Genomic DNA, 17,262 nt, shown 5'->3' with positions numbered 1-17,262 from the left:
CGGCGTCCCGGCAGCGTTTGGGCTCAGCCTGGTGGAGCCGAGCCCATCCCCAGGGTTGCTTTGTGTCCTCGGAGCACGGCAGAGTCCCGGGTGCTCTTAGGGAAAGAGCTTCTCCTGCCGATGGAAACTCCTTAAGGAACGGAGGTGTTGTCACCAGCACTGAGTGTCACCCCTCGGTGCCACCCTCTGCCACCCCTCGGTGGTCGTGCTGTCCCCAGCTGTGGCAGGCAGCATTCCCAGCGCTGGGCGGTCCCGGGGATGCTCCGGGGATGCTCCGGGGATGCTCCAGGGATGCCCCGGGAATGCTCCGGGGATGCTCCGGGGCTCTGCACCCCCGGCTCCCTCCGCCGCTCCCACAGCCCGGCCCGGCGCTTCCTTCCCTCGCCTCCTCAAGAGTTAAACCTCAAAAACAGTGTTAACCTCATTAGACACGGCAACCACAGGAAACCCCGCACTGCTCCCGCCTCTGCCTCGGGGAGGAAACGTCGGGGAGCAGAATTCAGCCCCGGGGAAGGCAGAGCCTCCCCTGCCAGCAAACCCCGGTGCTCCGGGCTCTGCCCGATCCACGGGGATTTTTGTGGTAGGGAGAGCAGGAGCGTGCTGGGTGGTGCGGTTATGTAATGTATATAATGTGTGTAATGTATATAATGTGTGTAATGTGTATAATGTATATAATGTGTTTAATGTGTATAATGTGTGCCATGTGCCTGTGTGGCAGCAGGAACGGCTGGGTTTGGGTGGTTACACACACCCCGAGCAGCACTGGGGGGTTCAGGTTCAGTGGGAATTTCAGCTTTGGGATGTCCTGGGAGTGCTCAATGCCCGGGGCACACAGCTGGGGCTGCACGGCCAGCGTGCACATCTGGAGCCAGCTCGTCTCGTCTGGGCCCAGGTGGAACATCTGGAACTGCACAGCGCGGGGGGATGTGGAGCTCTCCCGGCACAGGTGAGAGCTGCGGTTCCCGCATTTCCCAGCCCCATCTCCCTCTGCCTGACGTGTCCTTATCCCCTCCCGAGCACCGGGGCTGCAGCTCAGCGCTCCCCGGGCAGCGGGGCCGGGCTCACACACCCGGCTCTTCCCGCAGAATCCTCCTTCCCCTGCTCGGCAATCTCAGCTGCTGCCGCCTCCCCCTGAGGCAGCCCCGAGTTTCCATCCCCTCGTGGCCGGGGCTCTCTGTGCTCTGCTCGGGTGTCCCTCAGAGCCCGATGGAAACTGAGGCAGGGTCAGGGTCAGGAAATCCTCCCTGTGAGGCCGGGGAGGCCCAGAGCAGCCGCGGCTGCCCCTGGATCCTGCAGCGCCCAGGGCCAGGCAGGGAGATGGAAACATCATTAATGGATCGATGGAACACTTGATTTGTTATTCTTGGTGGGAGCGCTGGGGCAGGGCAGGGAAAGGTCGGGAGGGAGCCGGCTCTGCTGCCGGGGGACACGGGGGACACCGATGGGGCATAGGAACAGACTCGAATCCTTGTGTCACCTCCAGAGCCGGGGGACACAGATGGGGCACAGACTCGAATCCTTGTGTCACCCCCCAGGGCCAGGGGACACAGATGGGACATAGGAAAAGACTCGAACCCTTGTGTCACCCCCAGGGCCAGGGGACACAGATGGGGCACAGACTCGAACCCTTGTGTCACCCCCAGAGCAGGGGGACACAGGTGGGGCACAGGTACAGGCTCGAACCCTTCTGTCCCTGCTGGCAGCTGCCAGAGGACACTCGGATATTTGATCCTAAATCTGCGGCGGTGGCACCTGAGCCAGGGCTGAGCACACTGTCCCTCCGGGGCTCCCCTGTCCCCTCGGGGCTTTCCTGTCCCCGCGGTGGGACAGGGACACGCCAGGGACACAGGAGCGAGCGCTGCTGGCCTCAGCCCCGCTGGCACGGCGCTCCGGGCACGGTTCGGTTCCTCTCCCCGCTGGAGCAGCCGCCGTTCCCTCCCCAAGCCCCGGGCTCGCTGCAGGAACAAGGAAGGTGATGCCAATGTCAGAGCTGTGATTTTTGGCTGGGGTAAAAGGGCACCCGAGATACGGCGAGGTTGCTCCCGGACTTTAAATCCCGTTTGTCCTTCCTGTAACCCTGCCAGGGAACAGCCCCTGCTCCTTGCAGCAGCACAGAGGGGAGCGAGCCGGGAAAAGCAAAGTTCGGGCAGGGCTGGATTGTCCCTGCCAGGCCCAGCCCAGCGTGCCGGGGCAAGCGGAGCTCCTGACCCGGGGCCACCCAGCCCCACAGCCTGCGGAGCCTGCAGGCCCTGGCTGTGCCCAGGCAGGCCCCGGCAGCGGGAAAATGGGGAATAACCCTTGCCAAAAGGGGCTGTAAACACCGCCCTGGCCACCGGCAGGGAACGTCCCGCTGCTGCCTTCCCTCCTCGCTCGGGGAGCGATTCCCGAACCAGCCCTGCAGGGGTTTAAAACCGTGGGGATGCACATGGGGTAGGGGTGGCCTTGGCTAGACGGGCTTCGAGGGCTTTTCCAACCTAAACGATCCAAGGTTTGATGGAATTGCTGCTGTTTCCAGGCTGACCTGATCCCTCATTCCCATGCCCACCTCCATTCCTCCCACAGCCCCGGAGCAGCTCCCCCGAGGCTGCAGCTCTGTCCCCCCACCCGTGTCCTGTCCCCCCGGGGACACCGTGGGGACGGAGCTGTGCCAGGAGGGACCGGGCTGACAGGAAGGGCTCCCGTGGTGACACCGAGGTGTGCGTGTCACCCCTGTCCCCCCCACAGCGAGGTGTGCATGTCACCCCTGTGCCCCAACACAAACCAAAGTGTGTGTGTCACCCCTGTGCCCCGACAGACACTGAGGTGTGCGTGTCACCCCTGTGCCCCAACAGACACCGAGGTGTGCGTGTCACCCCTGTGTCCCCACAGACACCGAGGTGTGCGTGTCACCCCTGTCCCCTGACACCGAGGTGTGCGTGTCACCCCTGTCCCCTGACACCGAGGTGTGCGTGTCACCCCTGTGCCCCCACAGACACCGAGGTGTGCGTGTCACCCCTGTCCCCCTGACACCGAGGTGTGCGTGTCACCCCCTGTCCCCTGACAGACACCGAGGTGTGCGTGTCACCCCTGTGCCCCAACAGACACCGAGGTGTGCGTGTCACCCCTGTGCCCCAACAGACACCGAGGTGTGCGTGTCACCCCTGTCCCCTGACAGACACCGAGGTGTGCGTGTCACCCCCTGTGCCCCAACAGACACCGAGGTGTGCGTGTCACCCCTGTCCCCTGACAGACACCGAGGTGTGCGTGTCACCCCTGTCCCCCCACAGACACCGCGGTGTGCGTGTCACCCCTGTCCCCAGCCCTCAATCCGCTCGCTGTGTCCCGCAGGGCCGGGGCGGTTTTGTGCTCCGAGCCGCCTTGTTTTGGGATTTTTCCACTTGGCAGAGCATGGCCCGGAGGGGGAGATTTAATCTCCGCGAGGGAAGGGCCGGTGCCAAAACGCTGCGTGCGGGGTGAGCCGAGGGCAGGGCCCGGCAGGGCGCAGGGCCCGGGGCCGCCGTGCCAGGGACAGCGGTGCCAGCTCGGCTCTGCCCCCCGGCTGTGCCCCGGGGAGGCCGGAGGGGGCCTGCGCTCTGCCCGCACGGGGGACACGCGTCTGGTGTCCCCCTGTCCCTGCAGTGTCCCCAGGCAGTGCCACCCCATGTGTGAGCTCGCCCAGCCCCCCTCCCTGCTCGTGCCCCCGTGCCAGACCCGGCGGTTCCCCTCACCGATGCTGCCCACCCCACACCCCTGCGATGCCCCCCTTGCTGCGCCCCCGCACCAGCCCCGTCCCACCCCATCAGCGCCCCCAAACCCGTCCCTGTGCCATGCCCACCCCTCCCCGCAGTGTCCCCAAACCCGTCCCTGTGCCATGCCCACCCCTGGCAGGATCCCCCCGTCCCAACCCCCCGTTCTATCCCAGCCCCCATCACATCCTCCCCCTATCAATGCCCCCGTGCCAGCCCCTGTGCCACCATCCCACCCCATCACTGTCCCCATCCCAAGCCTCTGTGTGGTGTCCCTTCATCCCAGCCCCCTGTGTGATGTCCCCCATCACTCTCCTCCAAACCCTGTGTGATGTCCCCCTGTCCCATGCACCCCTGGCCATGTCCCCACCACTGTACCATATCCCCTTCCCTGTTCCTCCTCTGTGCGCTTCCCCACCGCTGTCCCACTCCCGTGCCATGTCCCCCATCCCTGTCCCCATCCGTCTCCCTCCCTGTGCCATGTCCCCATCCCTGTCCCATTCCCTGTACCGTGTCTCCATCCCTATCCCCACCCTTGTCCCCTGTGCCATGTCCCCATCCCTGTCCCCATCCCTGTGCCATGTCCCTATCCTTGTCCCCATCTCCCCATCCCTCTCTCCATCCCTGTCCCCTGTACCATGTCCCCATCCCTGTCCCCACCTCCGTCTCCATCTCCCCATCCCTGTCCCCACCCCCGTCTCCCCCTTGTACCATGTCCCCCTCCGTGCCCGGTGTCCCAGGCCCCTCCCCGGTCCCTCCCCGTTCCCTCCCGTTCCCTCCCGTTCCCTCCCGGTCCCTCCCGGTCCCTCCCGGTCCCTCCCCGCGCCTGCGCGCTGCCGCCGCCCAGGCCCCGCCCCAGCCATGTCGGAGCCGCGCAGACGCCCCGGGGCCGCGGCCGGGGGGGGGCCCGAGGGGGCGGCCGAGGGGGGAGCCCCCGCCGGAGCCCCCGCGCCCGGCGATGCGGAGCGGGGCATGGCGGCCCCGCCGCTCTGCCTGCGCCTGCTGGCCGCCGCCTTCTACGGCCTCAGCTCCTTCCTCATCGTCGTCGTCAACAAGAGCGTCCTCACCTCCTACGGGTACGGCCGCGCCGCCGGGACCCCCCCTCCCCGGGAGCGGGAATTCCCTCCTCGATCGGGACCCCCCACCCTGGGATCGGGGATAGCCCCGGGATCGGGACCCCCCACCCTGGGATCGGGGATAGCCCCGGGATCGGGACCCCCCACCCTGGGATCGGGGATACCCCCGGCATCGGGACCCCCCACCCTGGGATCGGGGATAGCCCCGGGATCGGGACCCCCCACCCTGGGATCGGGGATAGCCCCGGGATCCGGACCCCCCACCCTGGGATCGGGGATACCCCCCGCCCGGGATCGGGAATCCCCCCGGGGTCGGCGTGGGGACCCCCGCGGGTTGGGGACCGGGACCCCGCCATTCACTCCGCTCCCTGCGCTCGGGTCCCCCCTTGTGTCCCCCCCCTGCCCCGGGTCCTTCCCAGCCCTTGCCCCCCCACCCCGCTTTGGGGCTGCCGCTCCCCGACCCCGTCCTGTCCCCTCGCCGACGCCGGTGTCCCCTTGCGGTGTCCCCATGGCCGTGGGGCCGTGCGAGGGACCCCCCTGATCCGCGCTCTCCTCCCGCAGGTTCCCGTCCTCGCTGTGCGTGGGGCTGGGGCCAGGTGAGTGGGACCCCGCGGTGTCCCCGCACGCGTGTTCGGGCTTTGGGGGCCGCGGGTGACCCCTGCTCTCTTGCAGATGGTGGCCACGGTGGCCCGTGCTCTGGGCCGGGAAGGCGCTGCGGGTGGTCAAGTTCCCTGACCTGGACAGACACATCCCCCGGCGGGTGAGACCCCTTCCCAAGCACCCAATCCCCCTCCTCGGGCACCCAAATCCCCTCCCCGGCACCCCAATCCCCTCCCGGGCTCCTTTCCCCATCGCCGGGGTCCCTGTCCCACAGGGGCTCTTTGGGATGCCCGTGCCCGTTCCGGGGATCCTGGAGCTCCGGACACGTGTGAGCGTGAGTGTGTGTGTGTGTGTGTGTATGTGTGTGTGTGTGAAGGTTTCCATGGCGGGTGGGAACAATTCCGTTCTATTTTTATCCCCCGAGGCGGCTCGGGGAGCTCCCGGCTCGCTCCCACAGCCTCCTTTCCCTCCTCTCCTTGCAGACATTTCCTCTACCTCTCCTGTACTTCGGGAACCAGATCACAGGACTGTTCAGCACGCAGAAGCTGAAGTAGGGATGGGTTTCCCGCCCGGGGGTTCCGCGGTTCCTCGGGGCTTTCCGGGGTTGCCGGGGAGCCCAGCGGGCCCTGCGGGTGACGGGGCCGGAGCCGCTCGGGGCCCTGCGCTTCCCTCCCTCCCTTCCCTCCCTTCCCTCCCTGCCCACGCCGGGATGTGCCACGTGCGTGTTCCCAAACGCTCCCCGCGGGCAGGGAGGGACACGGGGCTGGCCCTAACCGCGGGCTGAGGGCTGGGGGTGTCCCTGGGGGCCCCATCCCTGCAGGCTCGGATCTGTGGGGTGTGGGAGCTGTGCCATTCCCATAAGGGAATTCCCCACTAAGGACAGGGGCCAAGCCCGTAGCCCTGCTCAGATCCTGTATCCCTGCTCCAGTCCCCTATCCCTGTCCTGATCCCATGTCCCTGCTCTGATCCCATATCCCTGCTCCGATCCCATATCCCTGTTCTGGTCCCGTGTCCCTATTCTGATTTCATACCCCTATTCTGATCCCATAGCCCTGCTCCCATCCCATATCCTGATTCTAATCCTATAGCCCTGCTCCCATATCCTGATTCTGATCCCATTTCCCTGCTCCCATCCCATATCCTGATTCTGATCCCATTTCCCTGCTCCCATCCCATATCCCTGTTACCATCCCGTATCCCTGTTACCATCCCATATCCCTGCTCCTATCCCATATCCTTGCCCCCATCCCATATCCCTGCTCCCATCCTGTATCCCTGCTCTCATCCCATATCCCTGCTCCCATCCTGTATCCCTGCTCCCATCCCGTATCCCTGCTCCCATCCCGTATCCCTGTTCCCATCCCATATCCCTGCTCCCATCCCGTATCCCTGCTCCCATCCCATATCCCTGCTCCCATCCCGTATCCCTGCTCCCATCCCATATCCCTGCTCCCATCCCTTATCCCCGCTCCCATCCCATATCCCCGCTCCCATCCCGTATCCCTGCTCCCATCCCGTATCCCCGCTCCCATCCCTTATCCCCGCTCCCATCCCTTATCCCCGCTCCCATCCCTTATCCCCGCTCCCATCCCATATCCCCGCTCCCATCCCGTATCCCTGCTCCCATCCCGTATCCCTGTTCCCATCCCATATCCCCGCTCCCATCCCTTATCCCTGTTCCCATCCCATATCCCTGCTCCCATCCCATATCCCTGTTCCCATCCCATATCCCTGCTCCCATCCCGTATCCCTGTTCCCATCCCGTATCCCTGCTCCCATCCCATATCCCCGCTCCCATCCCTTATCCCCGTTCCCATCCCATACCCCCGCTCAGTTTGGGATGCAGGGAAGGGGGCACAGCCCCTCAGCGCTGCCCTTCCCCGCAGCCTGCCCATGTTCACGGTGCTGCGGAGGTTCTCCATCCTGTTCACCATGTTTGCCGAGGGATTCCTGCTCAAGTGAGTGCTGGGGCCGGGCTGGCTTTGGCTCTGGGAGGAAGGGGCGGGTTTGGAGCTGCCGGATCCATCCCACCCCATCCCATCCCATCCCATCCCATCCCATCCCATCCCATCCCATCCCATCCCATCCCATCCCATCCCACCCCATCCCACCCCACCCCATCCCATCCCACCCCATCCCATCCCATCCCATGGATCCCATCCCATGGATCCCATCCCATCCCATCCCATCCCATCCCATCCCATCCCATCCCATCCCATCCCATCCCATCCCATCCCATCCCATCCCATCCCATCCCATCCCACCCCATCCCATCCCGGGGGAGCTGGCAGAGGGGTTTGTGCTGGGGTGCTGTGCCAGCCCCAGCTCCTGCAGGGAGCCCAGAGCCCCTGGGCAGGGCTGGAGCTGCTCCGTGCCCGGCTGAGCCCGCCCTGCCCTGCCCTGCCCCAGGCAGAGCTGCAGCTCCTCCAGGCTCAGTTCTTTACCCTCTAAAGAATCACAGAGATAATTGTCTAAAATGTCTTCACTCACAGCTCCTGCAGGGGTTGGGTTGGGGGTGGTTTGGGGTTTTCCCCCCCTTTCCTCAGGAAGAGAAGCTGCTCCCTGCTCCGGGTGTTGCCAAGGCCTGATGCCAGGTCCTGCTGCCTGTGTTTTGCAGGAAGAAGTTTTCCTGGAGCATTCAGATGACAGTGTTTGCCATGATCTTTGGTGCATTTGTGGCTGCCAGGTGAGCTGTCCCCGTTCCCGTACCCAGTGCAGTTCCCTGGGGTGTCCCAGGAGCAGAGGGATTCCACACTGACCTTCCCCTCTGCCAGACGTGCTCTCCAGTAGGAAAGAATGTTTTCCTGACCCAAATCCCACCCCCTCCTGCCATCATGAACTTTTCCTGGCTCCACAGAGGGTGGAGGGACCCTTCCAGCGCTGTCCCTGCCCAGCCAGAGCTTTAACTCCTGATTTTCCCTTCCCAGTGCTGACTTGGCATTCGACCTGGAGGGATACATTTTTATCCTCATCAACGACGCCTTAACAGCTGCAAACGGTGCCTACGTGAAACAGAAGCTGGATTCCAAGGTGGGATGAGCTCTGGCTCCCTCTGGGATGTTGGGATTTTGGTTTCTGTGAGGGCAGAGGGGGAGGCTCAGCCATCCCATTCCCAAAATCTGTCCAGAGCTGCAGAGGGGCTGGGGACAAGGCCTGGAGGGACAGAACACGGGGAATGGCTGGAAGTGAAAGAAGGTAGATTGAGATATTGGGATGTTGGGAAGGAATTCCTGGCTGGGATGGGATTCCCAGAGCAGCTGTGGCTGCCCCTGCATCCCTGCAGTGCCCAAGGCCAGGCTGGACACTGGGATGGTGGAAGGTCCCTGCCCTTGGGACTGGATGAGCTTTAAGGTCCCTCCCAGCCCACACCAGCCTGGAATTCCATATGTGAGAATCCCCAGCTGGGTTCAGCTCCAGGCCCAGTGGCAGTGTGAGCAGGAATTTCTGTTCCCACTCCAACCCTTGGGTGTTCCCATTTCCAGGAGCTGGGCAAGTACGGCCTGCTCTACTACAATGCACTCTTCATGATCCTGCCCACCCTGGCCATTGCCTACATCACTGGAGATGCACAGAAGGTAGGACAGCCATCCCAAAATCCATCCCAAATCCATCCCAAATCCATCCCAGACCCCATGGGTTCCGTGGCACACTGTCACATGGAGGAGCTGGGGAAGGGGGTGCCCCAAAACCACCCCAGCAGAAAGGAGCCACAGCTTCAACGTTGGACCCAAACCCACAGAGTTGCTCCATTCAGGCGTTTTTGTAATGCCTGAGGAATGGGGAAGTGGAGAGCAAGGAGAAAACCCAAATATTATTTAAAGAAGCTGAGTAATTTTAGAATCAATGGGTTTATTCAAACTTTCTTTTTTCCCCGTCCTTCCCCTCTCGCCGGGGCAGTTTTGTGGAGTTGCTGTGTGGGTAGGCTTTGCTTGTGGTGATCCTGGAGATGATAATAATATTAATAATACTAATAAATAAATAAAATAATAATAGTATTAATAATAGTAACAACAATAATAGCATAATAATAACAACAATAATAATAGCGGCTATGGTTCTGAATACATGAAAATGTTCTTTATTTTTACTATTATTATAATTATCTACCTGTGGTCCTGTATACTTGAAATTATTAATTATTATATTACTAATAGTATTATTATAGTTATTATAATTATTACAATAATAATAATAATAATAATAATAATAATAATAATAATAATAATAATAATAATAATAATAATAATTATTATTATTATTATTATTATTATTATTATTATTATTATTATTATTATTATTATTATTAATTGTTTTTGTTGTTGTTGCACTCACTGATGTGCAGCTGGCTCTCCTGAGCAGCAAATTCCTTTTTCCTGTCTGTTTTTTGGGGGATCTCCTCCACGTGCAGGGAATTCAGCTAAATCCTCTCCCCCAAAGGCTGGAGGTGTTGCCCACCCTGGGGGTGGCCCTGCCACCCTCCCTGTCCCCCAGCCGGGTGGCTTTGTCCTCCTTAGGAGCTTAAAGCCCGGGGATAATGAGCTGGGCTTAGCAGGGACGGCAGGAGGGTGAAGGTGGCCCAGCCCCGCCCTCTCCCAGGGCTGGATTTGGGATCAAAGTGCTCATTTAGGAGCAGGAGCTGGGCCTGGGCAGGAAAACGTGGCTGTGAGCGGCCTCTGTTCAGCCCGGGGAGAGAAATGGCTTTTTTAAATTTGCTTTTCCCCTGAATAAGCTCCTTTCTGGGCTGCACAAAGATGTGCTGTGTGCCGGGGCTGCTGCCAGGAAGCTGCAGCCCCAGGAACCCCTGGGGAGGGGGCCTGGGGAGGGGGGCTGGGCCCCTCCCGTGCCTCTGGCTCTGGGAATTCCTGTGCTGGCTCTGGAGGCAGCCCAGGTAGCACACCCTGCCCTGGATGTGCAGGATTCCTGGGCAGAGAGAGGGCATGCAGGAGCTGCAGAGGGGCCCCGGGGCTGGGATTTGGTGTCCCTGGGGAAAGGGCATCCCCGGGTGCCAGGCAGGAGCCCTGGGTGCCCTGGCATCCCCTGCCCAGCTGGGAGGGGGTGGGGGAGGCAGCTCCTGCCCTGTGGCTGAGCTGGAGCAGGTGAGATCCCACCTGGATTTTGGGGCGTCTCCAAGGCTGGAGGCTCCCCCATTTCCCTGGGCAAGCTTTGCCCCTCTCCAAGTGCTGCAGCCACCCAGAGGGACCTCCCTGGGTGTCCCTGTGTGCCCCTAGGTGCCCCTGGCTCTGGGATCCTGCCCCTGGGTGCCCCTGGGTATCCCTGGGTGTCCTTGGGTGTCCTTGGGTGTCCCTGAGTGCCCCTGGCTCTGGGATCCTGTCCCTGTGTGTCCCTGGGTGCCCCTGGGTGCCCCTGTGTGTCCTTGGGTGTCCCTGAGTGCCCCTGGCTCTGGGATCCTGTCCCTGTGTGTCCCTGGGTGCCCCTGGCTCTGGGATGGTGTCCCTGGGTGTCCCTGTGTGTCCCTGTGTGTCACTGGCTCTGGGATGGTGTCCCTGGGTGTCCCTGTGTGTCCCTGTGTGCCCCTGGCTCTGGGATCCTGTCCGTGGGTGCCCCTGTGTGTCCTTGGGTGTCCCTGGGTGTCCTTGGGTGTCCCTGTGTGCCCCTGGCCCTGGGATCCTGTCCCTGTGTGTCCCTGTGTGTCCCCTGGGTGTCCCTGTGTGCCCCTGGCTCTGGGATCCTGTCCCTGTGTGTCCCCTGTGTGTCCCCTGTGTGTCCCCTGTGTGTCCCTGGGTGCCCCTGGGTGTCCCTGTGTGCCCCTAGGTGCCCCTGGCTCTGGGATCCTGTCCCTGGGTGTCCCTGTGTGTCCCCTGGGTGCCCCTGTGTGTCCTTGGGTGTCCCTGAGTGCCCCTGGCTCTGGGATCCTGTCCCTGGGCACCTTGGGCAGGGCCTGGCTCCTGGGTGACACCCTGAGTGTCCTCAGGGATGCTGCAGTCCTTGGTGGCCCCTCTGGGCTCTGTGTGGCACAGGATCCCGCCCTGCAGACGCTCCCCAAAGCCCCGAGGCCCCGGGGAAAGCCCTGCCCTGAAATCCAGGCTGCCGCAGCAGCACCCCCGGGTCACAGCTCCCTTGGGGTGGGAGTTGTGCTTGGCAGGGAGTGGGAGCCAAAAGGATCCAGCTCTGGGGAGCAGCCAGCTGGGAGAGGCCTCTGTGAGCCCTCACCCTCCTTCCCTGCCCTTTCCAGAGGGAATGAGCTGGGAGCTGAGCCTGGAGGTGCTGCCAGAGCTCTGGGGTGTCACTGCAGGGTTGGTTTTCCCTGCTGTGGGGTGACAGCAGTGCTGGGGGTGCTCCTTGTCCTGCTGGGAGCGGTGTGGGTGCCAGGGCTCTGAAGGCAGGTGCTGTTCTGCAGGCAGTGGAGTACCAGGGCTGGGCTGACACCTTCTTCCTCGTGCAGTTCACGCTCTCCTGTGTGATGGGGTAAGCATGGGCTGCTGGGCCGGGGCAGGGAGGGCACCTCCGTCCCAGAAATGGGAATTCTGGTGCCCTGGTGTTGCTAAAAACCATCAGTCCTGCTGGGAGACCGTTCCTGGGAGATCTGGGGTGGGTGGGGATTGTCTCCCACCCTCCTGCAGTGCAGGTGTGGCTGAAAAAGTGGGAACAGAGGGTGGGAATGGATCCTGGAATCCTGGGGTGCTGTGGGCTGGGAGGCGCCTCAGGCTCCCCCCGTTCCCTGAGGGGCAGGGACCCCTCCCCAGGCTGGGGTGGGGGGACGAGGGGGTTCCAAGGGGCTGGCCCTGATGGTGGCTCCTTTCCATAGGTTTATTCTGATGTATTCCACGGTTCTTTGCACTCAGTACAACTCTGCTCTTACAACTACAATAGTTGGCTGCATTAAGGTGGGTGGCATTCCCCAAAAAAGCCCCTCAGCCATCCCTTGGGAATTGTGTTAACCCCTCATGTTCCACCCCCTGTGTTCCCTTTCCCATAAATTCCATTTTCCATACAATTCCCTTGTCTCAGGCTGTTTGTTCCTCCCATCTTGTTCCTTTGCAGAATATTTTAATAACCTATATTGGGATGTTTTTTGGAGGAGATTATATTTTTACATGGATGAACTTCATTGGTCTAAATATCAGGTAAGAGCAGAGGTTTATTTATGACTTGTAACTGAAAACTGGGGTGAAACTGAAACTATTTGACACATTTAATGGATTTCCCCCCCAAAAAAACCCCCATGGTTTTGGGCTTTTGTACTTGTTTTTTTTTTTTGTGCTTGTGCTTGGGTTTTGTGCTTTGTGCTTCGGTTTTGTGGGATGTTCCCAAACTTGGTTTGTTTTAAAGCCAGGAGAATCCACAGGGGTATTGTAGCAGGAAAATTGAGTTTTTCCCTGAGTTACCAAGCAGAGTCATGGAATTAAGGCAGCAAAAGAAGAATTTTGGGGATTATTTCATTTGCATTATTATTTTGTGGGGCGATTATTTCAAGTTAAAGAATTTGGGGATTATTTCTTATTATTCCTATTATTTCTTACTATTCTTATTATTATTTGGGGATCCATCTTATTATTCTTCTTATTATTTGGGGATTCATCTTATTATTCTTATTATTATTTGGGGATTCATCTTATTATTCTTATTATTATTTGAGGATCCATCTTATTATTATTATTTGGGGATTCATTTTATTATTCTTATCATTATTTGGGGATCCATCTTATTATTCTTATTATTATTTGAGGATCCATCTTATTATTCTTATCTTTATTTGAGGATCCATCTTATTATTCTTATTATTTGGGGATCCATCTTATTAGTATTATTTGGGGATTCATCTTATTATTCTTATTAGTATTTGGGGGTTCATCTTATTATTCTTATCATTATTTGGGGATTCATCTTATTATTCTTATCATTATTTGGGGGTTCATCTTATTATTCTTATTTTTTGGGGATTCATCTTATTATTCTTATTAATATTTGAGGATCCATCTTATTATTTGGGGATTCATCTTATTATTCTTATTATTATTTGAGGATCCATCTTATTATTTGGGGATTAATCTTATTATTCTTTTTATTATTTGGAGATCCATCTTATTATTCTTATCATTATTTGGGGGTTCATCTTATTATTCTTATTTTTTGGGGATCCATCTTATTATTCTTATTATTTGGGCATCCATCTTATTAGTATTATTTGGGGATTCATCTTATTATTCTTATTAGTATTTGGGGGTTCATCTTATTATTCTTATCATTATTTGGGGGTTCATCTTATTATTCTTATTATTATTTGAGGATCCATCTTATTATTATTATTTGGGGATTCATTTTATTATTCTTATCATTATTTGGGGATCCATCTTATTAGTATTATTTGGGGATTCATCTTATTATTCTTATTATTATTTGGAGATCCATCTTATTATTCTTATCATTATTTGGGGGTTCATCTTATTCTTATTATTATTTGAGGATCCATCTTATTATTTGGGGATTCATCTTATTATTCCTATTAGTATTTGGGGGTTCATCTTCTTGTTATTATTTGAGGATCCATCTTATTATTCTTATCATTATTTGGGGATCCATCTTATTATTCTTATCATTATTTGGAGGTTCATCTTATTATTCTTATTATTATTTGAAGATCCATCTTATTATTCTTATCATTATTTGGAGATCCATCTTATTATTCTTATCTTTATTTGGGGGTTCATCTTATTATTCTTATTATTATTTGAGGATCCATCTTATTCTTATCATTATTTGGGGATCCATCTTATTATTCTTATTATCATGTGGGGGTTCATCTCATTATTCTTATTATTGGAAAATATACTATTGGGCAGCATCTCCTTTCTGGGCTGCGTGGTGGGAGTCTGTCCTGGCCTTTGGGGTGGCGCAGATGTGGGATGACACGGAGCTGTGGGTTTGGGAGGGAGGCTGGGGGTTCTGCTGGCGCTCTGCCTTTCCCCGGGGTGTGTTTGGTTGCCGTGAGTTTCCCGGAGCCCTTCCCCACGTTCTCCCCGCATCTGCTGCAGTATTGCCGGGAGCCTGGTGTACTCGTACATCACCTTCACGGAGGAGCAGCTGAGCAAGGAGCCGGAGGCCGGCGCCAAGCTGGACCTGCGGGGCAAGAGCTCGGTGTGAGCGGGGCCGAGCCCAGCGCTGCTCCTGCCGGCCTGATGCGGGCAGGGGGCCCGGGGTGCTCGTGATTAGCACGGCTGAGATTGCTGCCTTCCTTCGCAAATCCTCGGCGACGCCCGCCCGGCCTGCGCGGGCAACGAGGAGCCTAATTGAGCCTGATTAACGGGAGGAATTAACGGGTTTCTAATCAAGGCGGGGCTGGCAGTGGAGATGGGCACGGGCAGGGCTGGCAGCTCTGCCCCGGGGTGTGCCAGGGTGTCCCTGGCTGGATCTGCTCCCTGGGGTCCTGGATCTGCTCGCTGGGATCTGGATCTGCTCCCTGGGGTCCTGGGTCTGCTCCCTGGGGTCCTGGATCTGCTCCTTGGGGTCCTGGATCTGCTCCCTGGGGTCCTGGGTCTGCTCTCTGGGGTCCTGGATCTGCTCCCTGGGATCTGGATCTGCTTCCTGGGGTCCTGGGTCTGCTCCCTGGGGTCCTGGGTCTGCTCGCTGGGATCTGGATCTGCTCGCTGGGATCTGGATCTGCTCCTTGGGATCGTGGATCTGCTCCCTGGGATGCTGGATCTGCTCCTTGGGGTCCTGGATCTGCTCCCTGGGATGCTGGATCTGCTCCTTGGGGTCCTGGATCTGCTCCCTGGGATGCTGGATCTGCTCCCTGGGGTCCTGGATCTGCTCCCTGGGATGCTGGATCTGCTCCCTGGGATGCTGGATCTGCTCCCTGGGATGCTGGATCTGCTCCCTGGGGTCCTGGATCTGCTCCCTGGGATCTGGATCTGCTCCCTGGGCTCTGGATCTGCTCCCTGGGATCTGGATCTGCTGATCCCAGCGGGCTGGGAGCTGGGGCTGGCTCTGTGCCCAGCCTGCTCCCTCTGGAACAGGGCAATGCCCTGGGAGCTGCTCCTGGGCTGTGCCAAGACCTCCGGGGTGAATGTTCACTGCTCTCTGGACTGAATTTAAGCTGTTTTCAGTTGGTTTTCTGTTTGCTTGGCCCATTAACCCACTTTCCAAGCTGGGTTTGCCCTCCTGGCTCTGTCAGAGCCCTGCATCCACCTCAGTCCCTCAGAGGTTGGTGACATTCCCAGCAGGAAGGGTTTTCCTGCCCTGCTGAGCTCTGCAGCCTCCCTTGGATCCAGCCTGGCTTTGGGAAAGCTGCTGCCTTGCTGGGAGGAGCTGCTGGGGCCACAGGAGAGCCAAGGTGGCACAACTGGCACAGCACATCAGGGAATCGCAGGGGCTGCAGCTCCCACCCCTGGAAGAGGCACAAGGACTTAAATCTTCTTTTTTTGGCAAGTACAGGGGGCCCCATAATTCCTGTTTTCTATGGAATGAATCACTCTGAGTTTGTGACCCACTAAAAGAGTGGAACTGTAGAACATTGGGCAGTGTTCAGTGAGTTTTAAAGGTTGTCTTACCCAGCACCTCTTTCCAGGTTGTCTTTTGGTTTTAAAAGAATTGTTTTTAAGCTTGGTTAAAAAAAATTTAGTAAAATAACGTATTTAGAGATTTTTGTACCCTAACAGCTTCTCTAGAAACTGACAGTGGGATTTTTTAGGAGATACTTGCTTAAGCTGAACTGCTGTTGGGCAAAGCTGAATTTGTTGGAATTTTCTGGAAGTGTTTGGATGGGAAGGAGATTTTCTGTGAGGGTGCAGCTCCAGCCTGCTGTGCTGGGGAAGGTGTGGAGCGAATCAGCTCCAACATCCCACTCCTGGAGCAATTCCAGAGCCACAATTCCCCTTTTTTGTGGCATTTTGTGGTCACTGCAGGCAGTTGGGGTGTCGTGGAGCAGCCCCTCAGCACATTCCCCCTGTGAACACAGTCAAAAGGAAATCCCTGATTATTTTGTCTCCCAAAATTCCAGTAAAACCTTGGCTTTGTACCGGGCAGGGAGGGTCACAAACCTTTCCTGGTGTGGAGAAGCCCCCCAGTCCCAGCCCAGATGGGGTTGCTGGTCCCAGTACTGGTTCTGGTTTTGTACTGGTTGTTCTGGTTCTGTCCTGGTTCCCAGTGCCCAGGTGCTCCTGCCCTTGCTGCAGCATTCCCAATTCCCAAATCCCAATTCTCAAATCCCATTTTTCTCCCCCTTGTGCTCCAGCTGCACCATGCTGAGGTCACAGCCAGCAGGGTGATTCTGCCAGAGGGGTTTTTATGATTTTCTGTTTGTTTTTGAATCTACTGGTTAGATTTGCAGTCCTAAGAGAGAAGGATTTTTAAAGCTTTTTTTTTTTTTTTTTTGTCCACGCTGGGATCCTGCTGGATCCTAAACACTGGGAAAGCCAAGAATTCCTCTAACAGTATTTTCTATGCTATTAATTGACTAAAAAACAAATGTTTTCTATAGAGAATCTATTTACAAAATGAGCATTTTAGTGATGAAAACCTGAATGTATGGCAGGCTGTGGATGTGAGGAATGAGAGCAGAAAGGATTTATGTGCCTCTGTATTTTTGTATTTGCTTCCAATAAACCAATGAACCAAAGCTGCTGCTGCCTCAGCCTCTCTTCCCTGGTGGAGAGGGTGGGAATGCTGGGCTGGATAAATTAAAATAAAAAATAAAAATAAAAACAGGGATTTAGGGGGCTCCTCACAGCCCCCCAGTCCCGGCAGGGTGAGGGGGGGAATTCTGGGTTTCCAGCTTTGAATATTCCTTGGGAAGGGATTTGGAGACATGATGGGGAACGAAGGGAACAGCTGGAAGGTGATGCAGAAAAATGGGTTTTGTTTCCATGGGTTTCAGTGCAGAGTACCAGAGTCACTGCTCTCCC

General features: G+C 57.3%; 1 protein-coding gene across 1 annotated transcript; it reads left to right on the top strand.

Moving 5' to 3' along the window:
- Nucleotides 1-4,682: 4,682 nt before the first annotated feature.
- Nucleotides 4,683-16,976, top strand: SLC35D1 (solute carrier family 35 member D1). The gene is made up of 12 exons (XM_063166298.1): nt 4,683-4,801; nt 5,363-5,401; nt 5,474-5,561; nt 5,884-5,951; nt 7,288-7,359; nt 8,019-8,087; nt 8,329-8,431; nt 8,884-8,976; nt 11,760-11,827; nt 12,168-12,246; nt 12,404-12,486; nt 14,395-16,976. Exons 1-12 carry the CDS (start codon nt 4,698-4,700, stop codon nt 14,501-14,503), a joined length of 975 nt encoding a protein of 324 aa, XP_063022368.1. The 5' UTR covers nt 4,683-4,697; the 3' UTR covers nt 14,504-16,976.
- The last annotated feature ends 286 nt before the right edge of the window (nt 16,977-17,262 follow it).

This window comes from Melospiza melodia, chromosome 11, assembly GCF_035770615.1.
Source record: "Melospiza melodia melodia isolate bMelMel2 chromosome 11, bMelMel2.pri, whole genome shotgun sequence".
NCBI classification, from domain to species: Eukaryota; Metazoa; Chordata; class Aves; order Passeriformes; family Passerellidae; genus Melospiza; species Melospiza melodia.
The sequence above is the reverse complement of the archived record's forward strand: the minus strand, read 5'-3'. Positions and strand labels throughout refer to the sequence as shown.

What these genes read in the sequence shown, in the direction of transcription:
- SLC35D1 (XM_063166298.1), top strand. Translation starts at nt 4,698, where the DNA reads ATGGCGGCCCCGCCGCTCTGCCTGCGCCTGCTGGCCGCCGCCTTCTAC. An exon ending in TTCAGCACGCAGAAGCTGAA is followed by an intron (nt 5,952 to 7,287) that starts GTAGGGATGGGT and finishes CCTTCCCCGCAG; the next exon opens with CCTGCCCATGTTCACGGTGC. An exon ending in GGTGCATTTGTGGCTGCCAG is followed by an intron (nt 8,088 to 8,328) that starts GTGAGCTGTCCC and finishes TTCCCTTCCCAG; the next exon opens with TGCTGACTTGGCATTCGACC.